General features: G+C 38.0%; 3 protein-coding genes across 3 annotated transcripts; all 3 read right to left on the bottom strand.

The window, feature by feature from the left end:
* Positions 1-60: 60 nt before the first annotated feature.
* N7518_003090 (epoxide hydrolase family protein) lies at positions 61-1,685 on the bottom strand (the record flags this gene model as incomplete). Its single annotated transcript, XM_057184017.1, is given in 7 exon segments — positions 61-159; positions 217-372; positions 385-550; positions 607-811; positions 922-1,194; positions 1,266-1,399; positions 1,465-1,685. 7 exon segments carry the CDS (start codon positions 1,683-1,685, stop codon positions 61-63), a joined length of 1,254 nt encoding a protein of 417 aa, XP_057045467.1.
* A 701-nt stretch (positions 1,686-2,386) lies between these two features.
* N7518_003089 (isopenicillin N synthase family dioxygenase) lies at positions 2,387-3,690 on the bottom strand (the record flags this gene model as incomplete). Its single annotated transcript, XM_057184016.1, has 6 exons — positions 2,387-2,434; positions 2,486-2,657; positions 2,705-2,841; positions 2,900-3,319; positions 3,369-3,497; positions 3,532-3,690. 6 exons carry the CDS (start codon positions 3,688-3,690, stop codon positions 2,387-2,389), a joined length of 1,065 nt encoding a protein of 354 aa, XP_057045466.1.
* A 1,968-nt stretch (positions 3,691-5,658) lies between these two features.
* N7518_003088 (uncharacterized protein) lies at positions 5,659-6,446 on the bottom strand (the record flags this gene model as incomplete). Its single annotated transcript, XM_057184015.1, has 4 exons — positions 5,659-5,908; positions 5,954-6,058; positions 6,080-6,163; positions 6,226-6,446. Coding segments are annotated over 4 exons (660 nt in total), but the record flags the coding sequence as incomplete, so codon positions are not given.
* Positions 6,447-13,954: the final 7,508 nt, after the last annotated feature.

The following is a 13,954-nucleotide window of genomic DNA, read 5'->3' as shown; positions in this document are numbered from 1 at the left end:
CACTTCAGACAATTTTAACTCATTACCAAATACTCTACTACCCTACTCCTTAGTCTCAACTTAGTCGGCTCTCTTAATACCTGGCCAGACCTGGTCTACAAACTTGACTAGGTCCGCCTTCAATTCATCAGGCCTCTCTAGTGCCGCGAAATGACCACCCTATAATAAACCAGCGTCAGTATCAAATCTCGGCTCTTCAAATGCCACATCGTATACCTTCTGGTGCTGCTCCCAGAATACCAAGTCTCCAGTGGTTTCAATCCACGAGCGCGGCAGTCGAACATGCTCCCCAGGGAAAGAAGAAAATCCAAATGGCTTGTGGATATACCAACGAGGGTCATTGGCGATCATAACCGGTGGCGCAGGAAAGCTCTATTTACCCACATCAGATATCTGCTCATGGAAGTCGAAAATAATAGGGAAATTCACCTGTCGGTAAGTATAGATCGCCCGCGGGAACGTCTCCGTCAGCCAGTACAAGGTGACAGATTCCAAAATATCTTCTAGGGCAAGCGGATCGTCGACCCAATCCAGGAACTTTTCTCCAATCCTGCAGGTGTCAGGTTTGCGATTCCTGCTGACTACGCTTCGCTTTGCACGACTCACCACGCTAGTAGAGCAAGAGGGCTCGATGACAAAACTTGCCCGATGGTGCTGGGTCGAGTGCCGTGCTCAATCGCATAGCCTACGCCCGTACTTATGAATTTCTTCATATTCTCGATGCCCTGTATTTCAAAGGCGTTCAGGTGGTCGTCTGTCATGCCATCCGGCTTCCTCATGAAAACCGCGTTGACTAGCTGATATTCGTATTCTAGTCATTAGATAACTTTGATGAAGAAAGGACTTACCGTGTACAGCTATACCGCAACTTGTCAGAGAAGGCTCAATCACCCCAGTAGGAATACCATGGATTTTCTGTACCTTTGCAGCTTTCATGCTCCGTGCCCAAACGCCTGGCAATTTGACTTCCAATATCACCTCCCTGGGCCACATATCCGCTCTCAAAGCCGAGGTTTTTCATCAGTTGGTCCAAAACACGGGCGATGTCACCTGTTCCAAAGTCCCTATCCAATGGGGGTCCAGAGGAAAATGCGTAACCGGGCAATGAAGGTACAATCAGATGATAGGGCAAGGTTTCCGGCGTGTACTCCTCTCGGAACCTCTGCAGTATAGGCAAAAACTCGAGGAAGCTCCCTTTAATGATATGTCAGTCTCGATGAATTGCTCATTTTCCTGTTGTGAGATTAAGACCAAGATAGACCCACCAGGCCATCCATGCAACAAAATGATAGGAACAGCATCCTTCTTTTCCGAAAACAATCCTACAAAATGAATTGTAAGATCTTCAACCTCCATCGTGTACTGAGGGAAACTGTTGATTCGATCCTCGGAGGATCTCCTAGTATAATAATTCAGTCTCAACATGCATTGGGATGCACATATGGTGGGCTGTGGTATCATTACCAGTCGTAAGACCGAAGCCACTGATCCTGCATGTTCACTAGCCAATCCCTATTGACGCCATAACGGTGGTCTGTTTGGGAATTCTCGTAGGTGGGTGGTGCTACTTTCGCTATCTTTATCAACGTCTCGAGCTCGACGAGTTTGGCCTTAGGGATGGCGGCCTTGAACGGTGTAAGGGAGGCCGTCGCCTTAGAAGGTGGGGAACTGAATAGTAATGACATTGCGAAGTAAGTAGCTTTTATCCATTCAGCTAAAGATGGAGGACAAGGAGAGGAGAAGAGAAGATGGAAGCGGGAGGAGACTACCTAATCTCTATATATAAGGGGACCCACTGGGTGTCAGCAATTGCGCTTTTACATAGCTCGGTCAGGCAACTGCGTCATGTCATGTGCGGGGTTTCGCGACTATGCTTACAAACTCCTCTTGTTCTCCGGGGCTAGTTCTTGGATTTGTAGGGTTGGATTTAGAGAAGACTGAAGGTTGGGATTAATTATCTGGGAAGAAGTTACTCCGTAGTTATCAAACCTTTGAACAACATATTGCAGTGGGGATAGTGGGGGGTGGGGGATTCCTGTGCAGGATGACTAAGCGGCCATGTGATCCAATGGTTTAAAGCATCCCTGCAGAGATATCAACGCAGACACCTTCCACCTTCTCTTTTTAGTAGTCACCCCATGGTGTTCTCCTCTCTAGCACGCTACTATTCCCAGTGACGACTGTGCTCTGACATCTGTTTCGCAGATAGGACTGTCGGTGCCTCTGCTGTCCCCTTGCAGGGTCCCTCTTCAATATATATGTTAGGCATACATGTCTTGGTTCTGATATTCAGATTTGAATAAGTTTTAGCGATGTGCATAATTGTCTACTTTAAGTATAGTAGGGCAAGCAAGGTAGAAATTATGTCTCAATAAAATTCATTATCCTAGCCTTCATAGCCAACATACGCCTTTGATAGCTTTTCGCGAACCCACTATTCCCTCGTTAGTTATCACATTGGTACTAAACCCATTCTATGACTCACCTCGCCTGCTTTGAAGGGCTCTTTGCATGCAGGTCTATCATCCGAAATATGGTTCGGTAGAACCGACACTGTCGTATCATAGTCGACTCCGAAGAAGAAGGGAATGGAATAACGTTCTTGTCCGGTCAAGTTTGTCACCCGATGAATAGTCGACTTGAACTTTTTATTCGTCCTAAACAAGTCAGCACGCATTCTCATAAATGACCGAGCCAGTCTTACCAAATTGACAAGCAATCTGCAATGTTGACGACCAACGTTCCCGGCAATGGCGGTGCCAGTATCCATTCACCACTGTGGCTCAAGACTTGCAGGCCCGGGACACTACCCTGGGAGAGAATGGTGAAGCATTCAAAGTCCTGACAGCGGATAAGTAAATAATTCGGTATCTTTGTTGCCTTTTGGTCAATTGCCTACCGTATGAGCCCCGAGTCCTTCACGAACCTCTTCCTTCACTGGCTGAGGCGGGTAATGCATCATCCTAGACGTGACCCCTGGGTTCTTAGTCATCGCATCAAAGTGTTCTTCGGGCAAGCCCAACGCGAGGGCAAAGATTCTCATCAACTTTCGGCAGAGCCCGAGCATCATGGCACAATATTCAACATAGGTCTCTGTGAAGTTTGGAAGTATATCTTGGCCGGGCCATTGATTTTCTCCATACAGTCCATAGGGATCACGGGCAAGAGGGTCATCTTTCGATTTTTGAGGATCCATTGCAGTTTCGTATCCAATGTCAAAGGCTTCAGAGAGAGCGCTGACAGCATCTTCTTCGGCAATGGGATCATCGTCTGTCCCTGTGGATTTCTCGGCACCCAGGGGACTGTAGCCGCGGAATTTCTAGTATAATCTTAGGATATATTTTTGAATTTCAGATTTTCAGGCGTACGGGGGAGTTTCCAATATAAAACTTCATCTTTTGCTCCTCGGGGAGATCGAAGAATCGCTTCGCGGACCCGTGTATGCCATTAATCTTGTCCTCTGGGATCGTGTGGTTCTGAACGGGCACAATTAATAACTGATCAGGTTCGAGAGTGCCTTAAGAGCCACACCTTGATGTAAAAGAAGCCAACCTGAGTGCAGGCATCATAGATCGATTGAGCAAGCCTCTGTCGCTCATCGAAATTTGGACTATCCAAAGTTGAGAGGTCGATAATTGGAATATGACTACAATCAGCGAGCTGCGAGCTCTCGGTCTTTGGCTCGATCATTGTTGTGTGCTTCCAAGAGAGATAGAGAAACTGCCGATTTATACCTCGCGGGGTAAGGTGGAGTCCGCTATCTTCACCAACCACGAATCGCCGATTGTGCAACGTCTACGGGCGACTAACTACCTTCCCCTGAGCTACCAGTGTGTCACAATGGATCCTTGGAACTATGGAGTATGTTTGACTGCCGCATTCGTCGATTGAAACCACCGGAGACTTGGTATTCTGGAATAGTACCAGAAGGCATGCAATGTAGCATTTAAACAGAGCCGAGATTTGATGATAAGCTGGTTTATTACAGAGCGGCCGTTTCGCGGCACTGGAGAGGCCTGATTAAATTGATATTAATAGAGGCGAATAATTTGAGACCTGTAAATAAGATAGTATAGCAAAATATAAATGTCTGACGTTGGAAAAGTATTCAGAGACTGTGAGTAGCTAATGCATAAAGAAGTGTCATCTTCGGTGTGACCAATAAGGACATACTTATTAGGTTGTAAGAACCACCGCTTAGACTTTGTATTACTTCAAGAAATATTACTATGAGACATTGATAGGTTGGTGAACTCGTAAAGTCGCGAGAGGGAAATTCAAATGCGGGCCCACCACTAGTACTTCTCAACTACTTCACCCATCTCCAGACTCCAGCTACATCTCGAATATCAAGCCTCGACTTCCACAAGACCCAGTCTGGGTTAGGCTTTGAGTCGAGTCGAGACCTTCGACCCGAATTGGGGTTTGCGATTGTCTACATAGCTAAGCCATGTTCACCTCACCACCTACTAGGTCTGGTTCATCTGAACCAAGACGGTGTGCGTAACCCGGTTATCTAAGGCGAGCCAGGGGCACGGGAGAATCACTGACCGCTGTCCTCGTTGGTTAGTCGTTGTCGACGGTCAATGGGTTAGTCGACTAAAGATGGTAGTTGGAAATACTATGGGGGCCTAAACTGCCGGTTGTTGATTCAAGTTTGAGCGATCGCTCTCCACGAGCCTCTTCTTATCCGAGTTCGAGTACTGCTCCTGGCTGCCTTCTCCACTTGGCTTCAGCCTTTGAAGATAGACTAACTACCCCAATTTTTTCAGGAAAACCTGATGCAAGTATCAGACTACGAAAGGAGGTGTGATCAACCAGGAATAATGATATGAAATGGATGGATGATGAAGATCTAGCTACTGCCACAAGGCTCTCTAAATAACTTCATACTGCAAAACCGCAAGATCTCATCCTCCAGAAATTAGAAGAAGCATCTCTGCAGGCGAACAAAGGAACTGCCAACACAGCAAGCTGAACGGCAAGCTGAACGGCAAGCTGCCTGCGAGAGAAGAGAAAGAAGGGGAAAGGAATGCCACAGAAGGGTCCTACAAACTGCATGGGGTAACAGTGAACGCGCCCAAATGCATCAGAACCTGGACAAGCGGGGCACGTAGATGATGGAAGTTTGAGAGGCCACCTACTGCAAGCCTGCGTCTTGATATAAAGAATTACTTGAACCGGTTCCTGAACCAGGATACAAACTAGACTGGAACTGGTCTACCCCAGCTTAATTATAAGTCTGTACGAGATGGAATCGATCATGTAATGATGAGCAAGATGGATGAATTCAGACTCTGCCGTGCCTCGCTGGCTGGGGTCACAACAAAACAGGCATAAAACAAGAGAAAGACCAAAAAAAAAACCAAAAACACCAAGCTTATAAACCAACAAGGCCCCGGGGATAAGGGTATATCATGAAAACCCCTAATATAAAAGAGAAAAACAAACAACAAACAAACAACAAAAAACAAAAAACAAAAACAAAGACTAACAGTACATCTATGTGTACTGTTTGGGCGGCAGGGGTATCGGCCCGCGCGAGAAGAAAGATCAGCGAATCCACCATCCCGGTTCCGGGGTAGGTGGTTAGAAATGGTCTGTTTGTCCCTCAGGGCTCCTTGGCATTGCCCGTGATATGGGCCCTGAAACGGGCCATCACTTCATTAAGGAGCTCCACGTCTTTCTCGTACTCCGGCCCAGGGCGAGGGAGGCGGAGCCCCGTGGACTGATGAACTCCACGCCAGTATTGGCTGGCCGTTCGACGTCCACTCCACTGGCCTCCGCCGTTCCCTCGCAGAGGATTCTGAGCCGTGGTGAGGGAGGCACGGCCGGGGCGGCATCTGTCTGCTCTGGCACCCCATTGTTTAGCGGGAGGGATGCCTCATTGCTGGCTAGAGAAACACTCCTGGTCAGTATGGGTGAGACTTCCCATAAGCGCTTCTCGCGTTACCCACCCTTCTTGGCTTGCCAGAATTGCCACCATGGAGTTTGCTTCTCCCTCTCCTTCTTCTGAAGGCGGTACTCTCTCCTATCCAGGAGGTACTGCTCCTTCTTCCTTCGGTGCTTCTTCTTTTACCGGAGGTATTCTTTCTTTCCAGCGAGATACTCCTCTGTCATGGCCCTCTGGGCGTCCTTTGCCTGCTCTTGTCTGGCATTGTACCTATGCGTATATATATTAGAACGAGGCATGTAGCAAGAGAGAGTAGATCAGACTACACATACCGAATAAGAACATAGATCAATCGATAGACCAGTGCGACGCAAAGCATCCCACCGCAGAAACCGGCCACTTGGCCCTTCCACGCATTAGGATCTGTGCAGTGTGCAGGGCACACGGGGTAGGTTACTCCTGGCCGTTTTCGTGCCGGTATGTGAGTGAGTGTAAGTGTATGATGGGGGGTTGCTCTACTTATATACCCAGAGGCAGCAGGTACGCGCGGTCCAACTTCACTTAAGTTTCAAGTAAGTATGCGTTGATTTTGCCTGATTTTAGACTATATCATTCGGGATGGAATACATAACTATTCATCACATACAAAATCTTGCATTTCTTTTTTCGGGGGTGGTTTAAGAACTACACTTTATTTGATTTTGTATATGAAAAGCTTCATTTTACAAAGTGCAGTTAGATTTTCAGCTTTTCTTCAGATCTTCCGCGGGGATTTCTTACACCAGACCCTAGCTTGAGTCGTGAAGTAGGTTTCTTCTTTTTTTATAGAATGTCACAATGATGGATCTAAAAAGTTAATTCACTCCAAAGCTAACGGAAATATTTCATTGATCTTTCATGCATTTCTCAGATCTAAGTGAAACAAATCTCACTACAGTGAAGATGAGGTCAAAATAAGGTCGACTGTCAAATAATAGTATTATAAATACTAACAGATGATAGTTTAAGTACCGAAATCTGGCCTAAGGGTGATGAGTGGATATGGAAATTGCCATGCTTCATAACCCTCGGCTTCAGTGAGACCAAAGAATTCATTGACATCAGTTGGTGTCATATCTGATGCCGTGAGTGTAGAGATTTCGGGCTCAAGGGGAGGTTTTCCGATAAAATCTCGAAGTTGAGTTGTACTGACATCTGGAGAATCTGACAGTTTGTGTAGACGACCCCACCAGCTTTTGAATTCTTGTTATTGTGTAGTATCTGAATTATTCAGTATTTTCCTGCGCCATATGGGATACTTTCTGATGTGACTACAGTGTAGTGATGCGATTGAAGAGGGAGAGAGTTGTCAATTCCTAAAGGGCAGAATGCCCAACTATCTAGTTATGGGGGTTGGTGCCTGCCGCACCGGGCTGATGGTCATGTGACCACTATGTCCAACACACCCCCCTAGGTATAATCCCGAGGAATATACTCGTCTATTTTATTCGTTGTTTTTTTTTTTTTTTTTTTTTTTTGGGTAGAAACTGTATCGTCTAGTAAAAACTGCCATTACTATTATTAATTTTTTTTTTTTTTCGATGTTAAGTTATTTCGTCCAACTTTTACCTTATCAGGTTTCTTTGTTAGGTATCTTAGCTATTATCTTCTTCCTTATTAGCTCAAAAAGTTCCTATGCTAGTGGCTTTATTAGGGTATCTACGATGTTTTATATACTTACGATAAGTTCGAGTTTAATAATCCCTTCTCTAACTATATACTTAATAAAGTGGTATCTAGTATCTACCTACTTCGTTCCTTTCGAGTAGTTGTCCTTTTTTATAATAGATACTATATTATCGCTGTCTAAGTAGATAGTAATTAGTAGTTTCTATCGTTTTCCTATCTAGTCTATAATCTTTAGGAGCTATATATACTCGCGAATTGTGGTATTAAAGGCAATATACTCTGCTACTATACTACTTCTAGTAATAATTTCTTCTTTCTTAGAGGACTAGCTAATAGGTCCCCTAGTATAGTAAAAGATAAACGCCTCAGTACTCTTACTATCCTTATAATTGTGATATAATGCGTTAATATATCTAATTAAGCTAGTCGATAGGTCTTTCCTAAGAAGAATGCCTAGGTCTATTATCCCCTTAATATATCTATTTAGCTATTTAAGTATATCGATATCTTCTTCTTTTAGGGTAGAGGCTCTTCTCTATAGTTTATTAACTATAAGGGTAATATTAGGTCTTAATTTATTGGTTAGCTATCTTAGCTTACTAATATCTTTAATAAATCTTTTCGCTTCCTCCTTTATAACCTAGGGTTAATCTTCTTTAAGATTATTCTCTATCTTCCTTATATCTTTATCTTCTCTTAAGTTTGTGATATCTAGAGACTTATATATTATTTTTATTAGGAGATAGACTTATACTATACTCTATAAGCCGGCTTTTATAATGATCTCCTTTATATAAGCCTATTAATTTAGGAATATTCTAAGCTTTCCTTAGGAGAGGCTACTCCCTAGAAATCGATCTAGTTTTCCTAGATTATAGTACTTAAAAGGGATTTTATTTTTAAACTATCTAATTCCTTCTTCGTTTAATAATATAATTAGGGTATTATCTATATAGAGTAGGATCTAGATATTTAGTTCCTTATAGACTATAATATAGGGTTTATTAACTAGTAGTTTAAATCCTATCTTTTTTAGTACTTCTACAATTATACTATACTAAAGATAGCCTACCTACTAGAGTCTATATATTACTTATAGGAGGAGGTAGACCTCCTTTTCTTAATTTAGGTTATTTTTCTTAAATCCTATTAACTACTATATAAAAATAATATAATTATCGATAATTACATTTAGATATACTATAGTATAATCGACCTATTTAAGAAATATATTATTTATAACTACTATACTAAGAAATAGTCTTATTATCTCTCCTTATATAATTAGTATATAATTTTTATTAAAATCGATCCTTAGTCTCTACCTATTTCTATAGACTACCTAGTATACTCTAAACTCTTAGACTATATTTTCTTTATCGATCTTAAGGTTAAAGACCTATTTTCCTAATAGGATTATTACTCTAGTAGGTAGTTACTTAATAATTTTATATATCTTAGCTACTTTTAGCTTTTCGATTTATATTTCTATTATAATATACTATTAGTCTTTCTACTTTAACGCTATAGCCTTTATATATATCTAAGGGATCTTAATATTCTATAACTTAAGTTATTATCCTATTAGAAGTAGGGTAACTATTCCTTACTCTAGTCCTTTTTCAGTAAATAATAAAGTAAAACTTACCCTAAAAGGTAAATTTATCTAATAATCCTTAGGTACTAGTTCTATCTCCTTATCTCTATTTATAGTATATTATAATCCTCCTTCTCTACTCTAGTTATATACTCTATACCTTCCCTATTTTATATTATTATAGTATTTAGGTAGGTAACCTTTTATAGATCTTTTAGATTAGTATAATAGTTATAGTAGGTTGAGGTATATAGGGTTTATATTAACCTATCTTATTTCTAGTTATCTTAATAGTATTAGTATAGGAGATAGTAAGTTTAGTTCTTTAAATATTCCTAGGAAAGCTAGGTATATCACTAGTTCTTTATAAATAATTCTAGATTATAGAGGTAATATCTATTAAGTAGGTTAAGCTAGTATCTCTAGTACTCTTTATATAAGTACTTATACTCTATCTTTAAGTGATTCTTCCTATAGAACTTCCTTATCGATATTATAGAATAGTTTAATATCCTCTATATTTATAGAGTTTATCTTAGAGTCTTATTAATACTCTTTCCCTAAGCTAGTATACTCTATAATTATCCTAAGGTAAAGGTTTTAGAAATTTTTTAATAGTATTTCTATTACTACTCTTATATTTTTAAAGAGTAGTTCTCCGATTATAAACTATATTTTCTTTACTAAAGAGCTATCGATAATCTCTTCTCCTATTTTAATTTTATTAGTTCTATTATATATCCTAGGAATTCTTATTTCCTAAAAAACGATATCTCTATAAATCGAAACCTTCTTTATTTTAGGATTATAGATATAGTAATAGTATCTGTTATCTCCTTTATATCCTATAAGGTATCTAATCTATACTCTAGGATCTATCTTTATTCCTTATATTTAAGTTTCTTTTAGTTTATAGATATATACTTTAGAATACTATACTTAGAGAAACGATAGGTTTATTACCTCTTAGTCTCCTTATAGGTTTATTACTTTTCTCTAAGTAAATATTAGGGCTTTACCCCCTAAGCGAGCTAGTTAATTAATAATATATACTACTATAGTTACTACTTTAGTCTATAGTTCTATTAGAGTAATTCCTATATTAATATATATTATCCTTACTATCTATATAATATAGTAGCCACTATATTTAGAAACTCCGTTTTATTTATAGGTATATAATATTAAGGTACTAATAGTTATTAATACAGTTTTTACCTAAGTAGTAAAATAAAAAAATTCCTTTCTATTATTATATCTCTATTCTATTAGGTAATAACCAGTATATTATTTAAACTATTTAGTCTATATCTTAAGGGTTAATAATATATTACTTTTCTTAGATATATAGAGTATAACTCGAAATCTAGATATATTATCTATAATAATTATTATATATTCTTTATTAATTTTATTATCTTTACCGATTCCTTTTGGTTTAATAGGGTATAGGTCGATATAAAGTAGTTACCTAACCTTTATTACTCTTACTTACTAGTCTTAGGAAATGATTTTCTTAGACTTCCCTTTTCTATATAATTTATAATCAAAATATTTAGTACTAATATTATATCTTAGCTTATCCTTATTAACTTATCCCTTATAGCTTCCTATATATCTAAGTCTCTAGTATATAAGTTTAGCTAAGATTAGGATATATACTAGACCTTCTCCTTCTTTATAATAGATAGGGTAAGGCTTATCTACTAGTTCGATAATAGGAATATTCTTTATAATAAATATATATCCTATTACTTATTAGTTACTATCTTTAATTACTATATTATTAGGATTCTATCTTATCCCTTAATCTTAGTATATTTTTAATAGACTAAGGAGATTAAACTTATTCCCTAGTTTATATATATAGTAGATATATAGTTTATATCTTATTCTATTTAGTTTCTAGATTAGTAATATAATATTACTATAACCTTCTGCGACTACTTACTATCTAATACTTAAATCCTAACTAATTGCTATTCCTAGTTTATATATCTTAAATGTAATAAAAAGTTCTCTATTTAAATAGATATACTAAGAAGATCCTAAATTAAGTATCTAATCGATACCATTCTAGAGTGGTTATATTAGTTTATTTATTATTACTATTCCGCTAAAGCCCTCTTTATCTTATACTATCGCTATTCCTCCGAAATTATAGTTTCCTTTATTAGTAGTTACTAACGTAGCGACGGTATTAAAGTTTACCTATTATATCTAATCGGTAGGCTTCCTACTAACCTATTAACTCTTATTTTTATAAAATTAGCTTAATATCTTCTAGTACTATAGGCTAGGCTTCGGCTTCTAGTTTTATAGTCGTTTATCTACTACTAGATAGAAATAATCTTTTATATTATAACCCTATCCTCTATAGTAGGAACAGTTCCTATTAATAGTATACTATATCTTATGGTTTCTCTATTCTTTAATATACTTTCTTATATATTTTCTATATAGCGGAGTATTAGTTAACTTAGTCTTTTTACTTAAGACTTAGCGGTTATTCTACTATCCCTGTCAGGACCCCAGTACTAAGAAGGCTGATGCCTAAGGTATAAGCCCTGTCATAGGGCGTGGAGCACCCATCCTGGGTGTATGGGGGACTGTGGACTGGACAGGAGTAATACGTACTGCCTACACAGCCTCCTTAGGTCATATGACCCACAAACCTATATATTATCCTCGCATGCTGCTTCTTTAGAGAAGTAGCTATTAGTTCTAATATACCCTACGTATATCTTCTATCTCTATTTCCCAATCCTCTATTATATATAGTATTCCCTTAGGCATTCTATACCTAGGGGTCTCACAGTTCTAATAGCTCTCAAATACTCGGATTACCTAATAGAGACTACCCCTCGTTCGCACTATATTGAACCCTTATAATATACAGTCGTAGGGACTTCCTATAATACTGCAGCCTAACGAATAAGCTTCGACCAATTAAACCCTTCCTCCTACTATAAACTATCCTCCTATAGATATCTCGGAATCGATGTAGGAAACCACTATACTACTAGATCTAATACTAGTGTAGTACCCTATAAACCTATCCCTATTAATACTCGATTAACTAAGGAAATATATTAAAGAAGCTAAGGTAAGAGAGGAATACTAAAACCTCCTTATAGAATTGGAAATCCTAGAGTAAGTAAAGCCTCCTATTCTAATAAGTGCGAACGACTATATTATACTATAGGTTATTAAAAAATACTGTATTTATATACTAAGAGAGCCTACGAATATTAAACTATTCTATAGAAATATAACCTAGGAATACTATACCTTTATTAACCGACTTTAGTTGTACTTCGATAAGTACTAGTAATAGTATAATTTCGGCCTATATAAGGTAGAGGCTATAGTCGAATAATTAGACGACTAGAGGAATAATGATTAGTAGTCTTATATAAAGATATTCAAAGAGCCTACTATCTAGTAAGACTTCTAGGACTTCTACCTATATCTCGTGAATAATCCTTAAAATATCTACCGAGATAGTATACTAGAGTATAGTACTCTGCGGTAAAAGTAATATCAATCTATATAGATATTTATAATATAGCTCGACGCTATCTATCGTTACCTAAAGTACCTATATAGTTAATAGTACCAGAAGGAGTACCTCTAGGCTAAAGTGATCGATATTATTTATACTAAGTCGTTAAAATGGCCTACTAAGCTAGAAATATATAAAGTATATATTAGATACCTTTTTATAGTAGAAAGCTAAATCCCCGACTAGTAAAAAGTACTTTATATATAGAAAGAGAAAAGTACTAGCGGTAGTAAGAATAATACTACTAAAATAGATCTAAGCCTAGATACTAGTCTTAGCTCTTATATCTCGTTTATATTAGATATAAAGAAATATAAGGATAAGTCTAAAAATAAAGGTAAGGATAAGTAGGGCGAAAAACCTGATAAGAAGTATAAGTGTGATAAATAAAAAATAAACCCTAATAGTATCCCTTATAGCAGCTACTTTAAGTATAGAAAACTAGGTCACTACGTAGATACCTATAAAGAGACTAAGGGAGATTTATAGTTAAAAAACTAAGTACCCTAGTGCTTATAGTATCGGTAGTATTAGGGCTTAATAGTATTAAGTAAGAGTTAGAACTTACTTTTACTTATAAAGTTAGTATTAAAACTAACGATAGGGAGCGAACTATATAGATACTAATAGATAGTAGGGCTGAGAAAACCTTTATTAGTTAGAACTAGGTTAAACAGTACCTTCTATATATAGACGTAGGCCTCCCGAAACCCGTTATAGCTATAGACAGTTATATAGTCTACTCCTATAGCTCCTATAAGCTAAATGGTAAGCTATAAGATAGTAGGGGTATAGTATATAACTATATACTCTTCTATAAAGTAGTTAAGATAATAGGTTATAATATAATTATTGGTTACAACTGGCTGAAATCTATTAATCCTAATATTAATTAGAAAAACTAGGCATGGTATTATTGCCTATCTAGTAAGAAGATTGAAAAGATAACTACGGCAGCCTTTATATAAGAGATCCTCTATAGGGCCCTTACGCTTATAGTATATCCTTATCTAATTATAAAAGGTAAGCCTATCCCGCTCTTCGCTATAGTATAGGGTATAGAGAAAGCTTTACCTATCTAGTATTTAGACTAGGCCGATATCTTCGATCTAAAAGAGGTAGGGAAGTTACTAGAGAGTAATAAGTATAACTATACTATTAAGATAGAAGTAGGTAAATAAATTCCCTATAAGCTAATTTACCCCCTTTCTAAGATAGAACTTATAGTACT

Source organism: Penicillium psychrosexuale, assembly GCF_028828465.1.
Source record: "Penicillium psychrosexuale strain IBT 29551 chromosome Unknown utg000002l, whole genome shotgun sequence".
NCBI lineage: Eukaryota > Fungi > Ascomycota > Eurotiomycetes > Eurotiales > Aspergillaceae > Penicillium > Penicillium psychrosexuale.
Note: the sequence above shows the minus strand (reverse complement) of the source record. Positions and strands in the feature narration are given on the sequence as shown.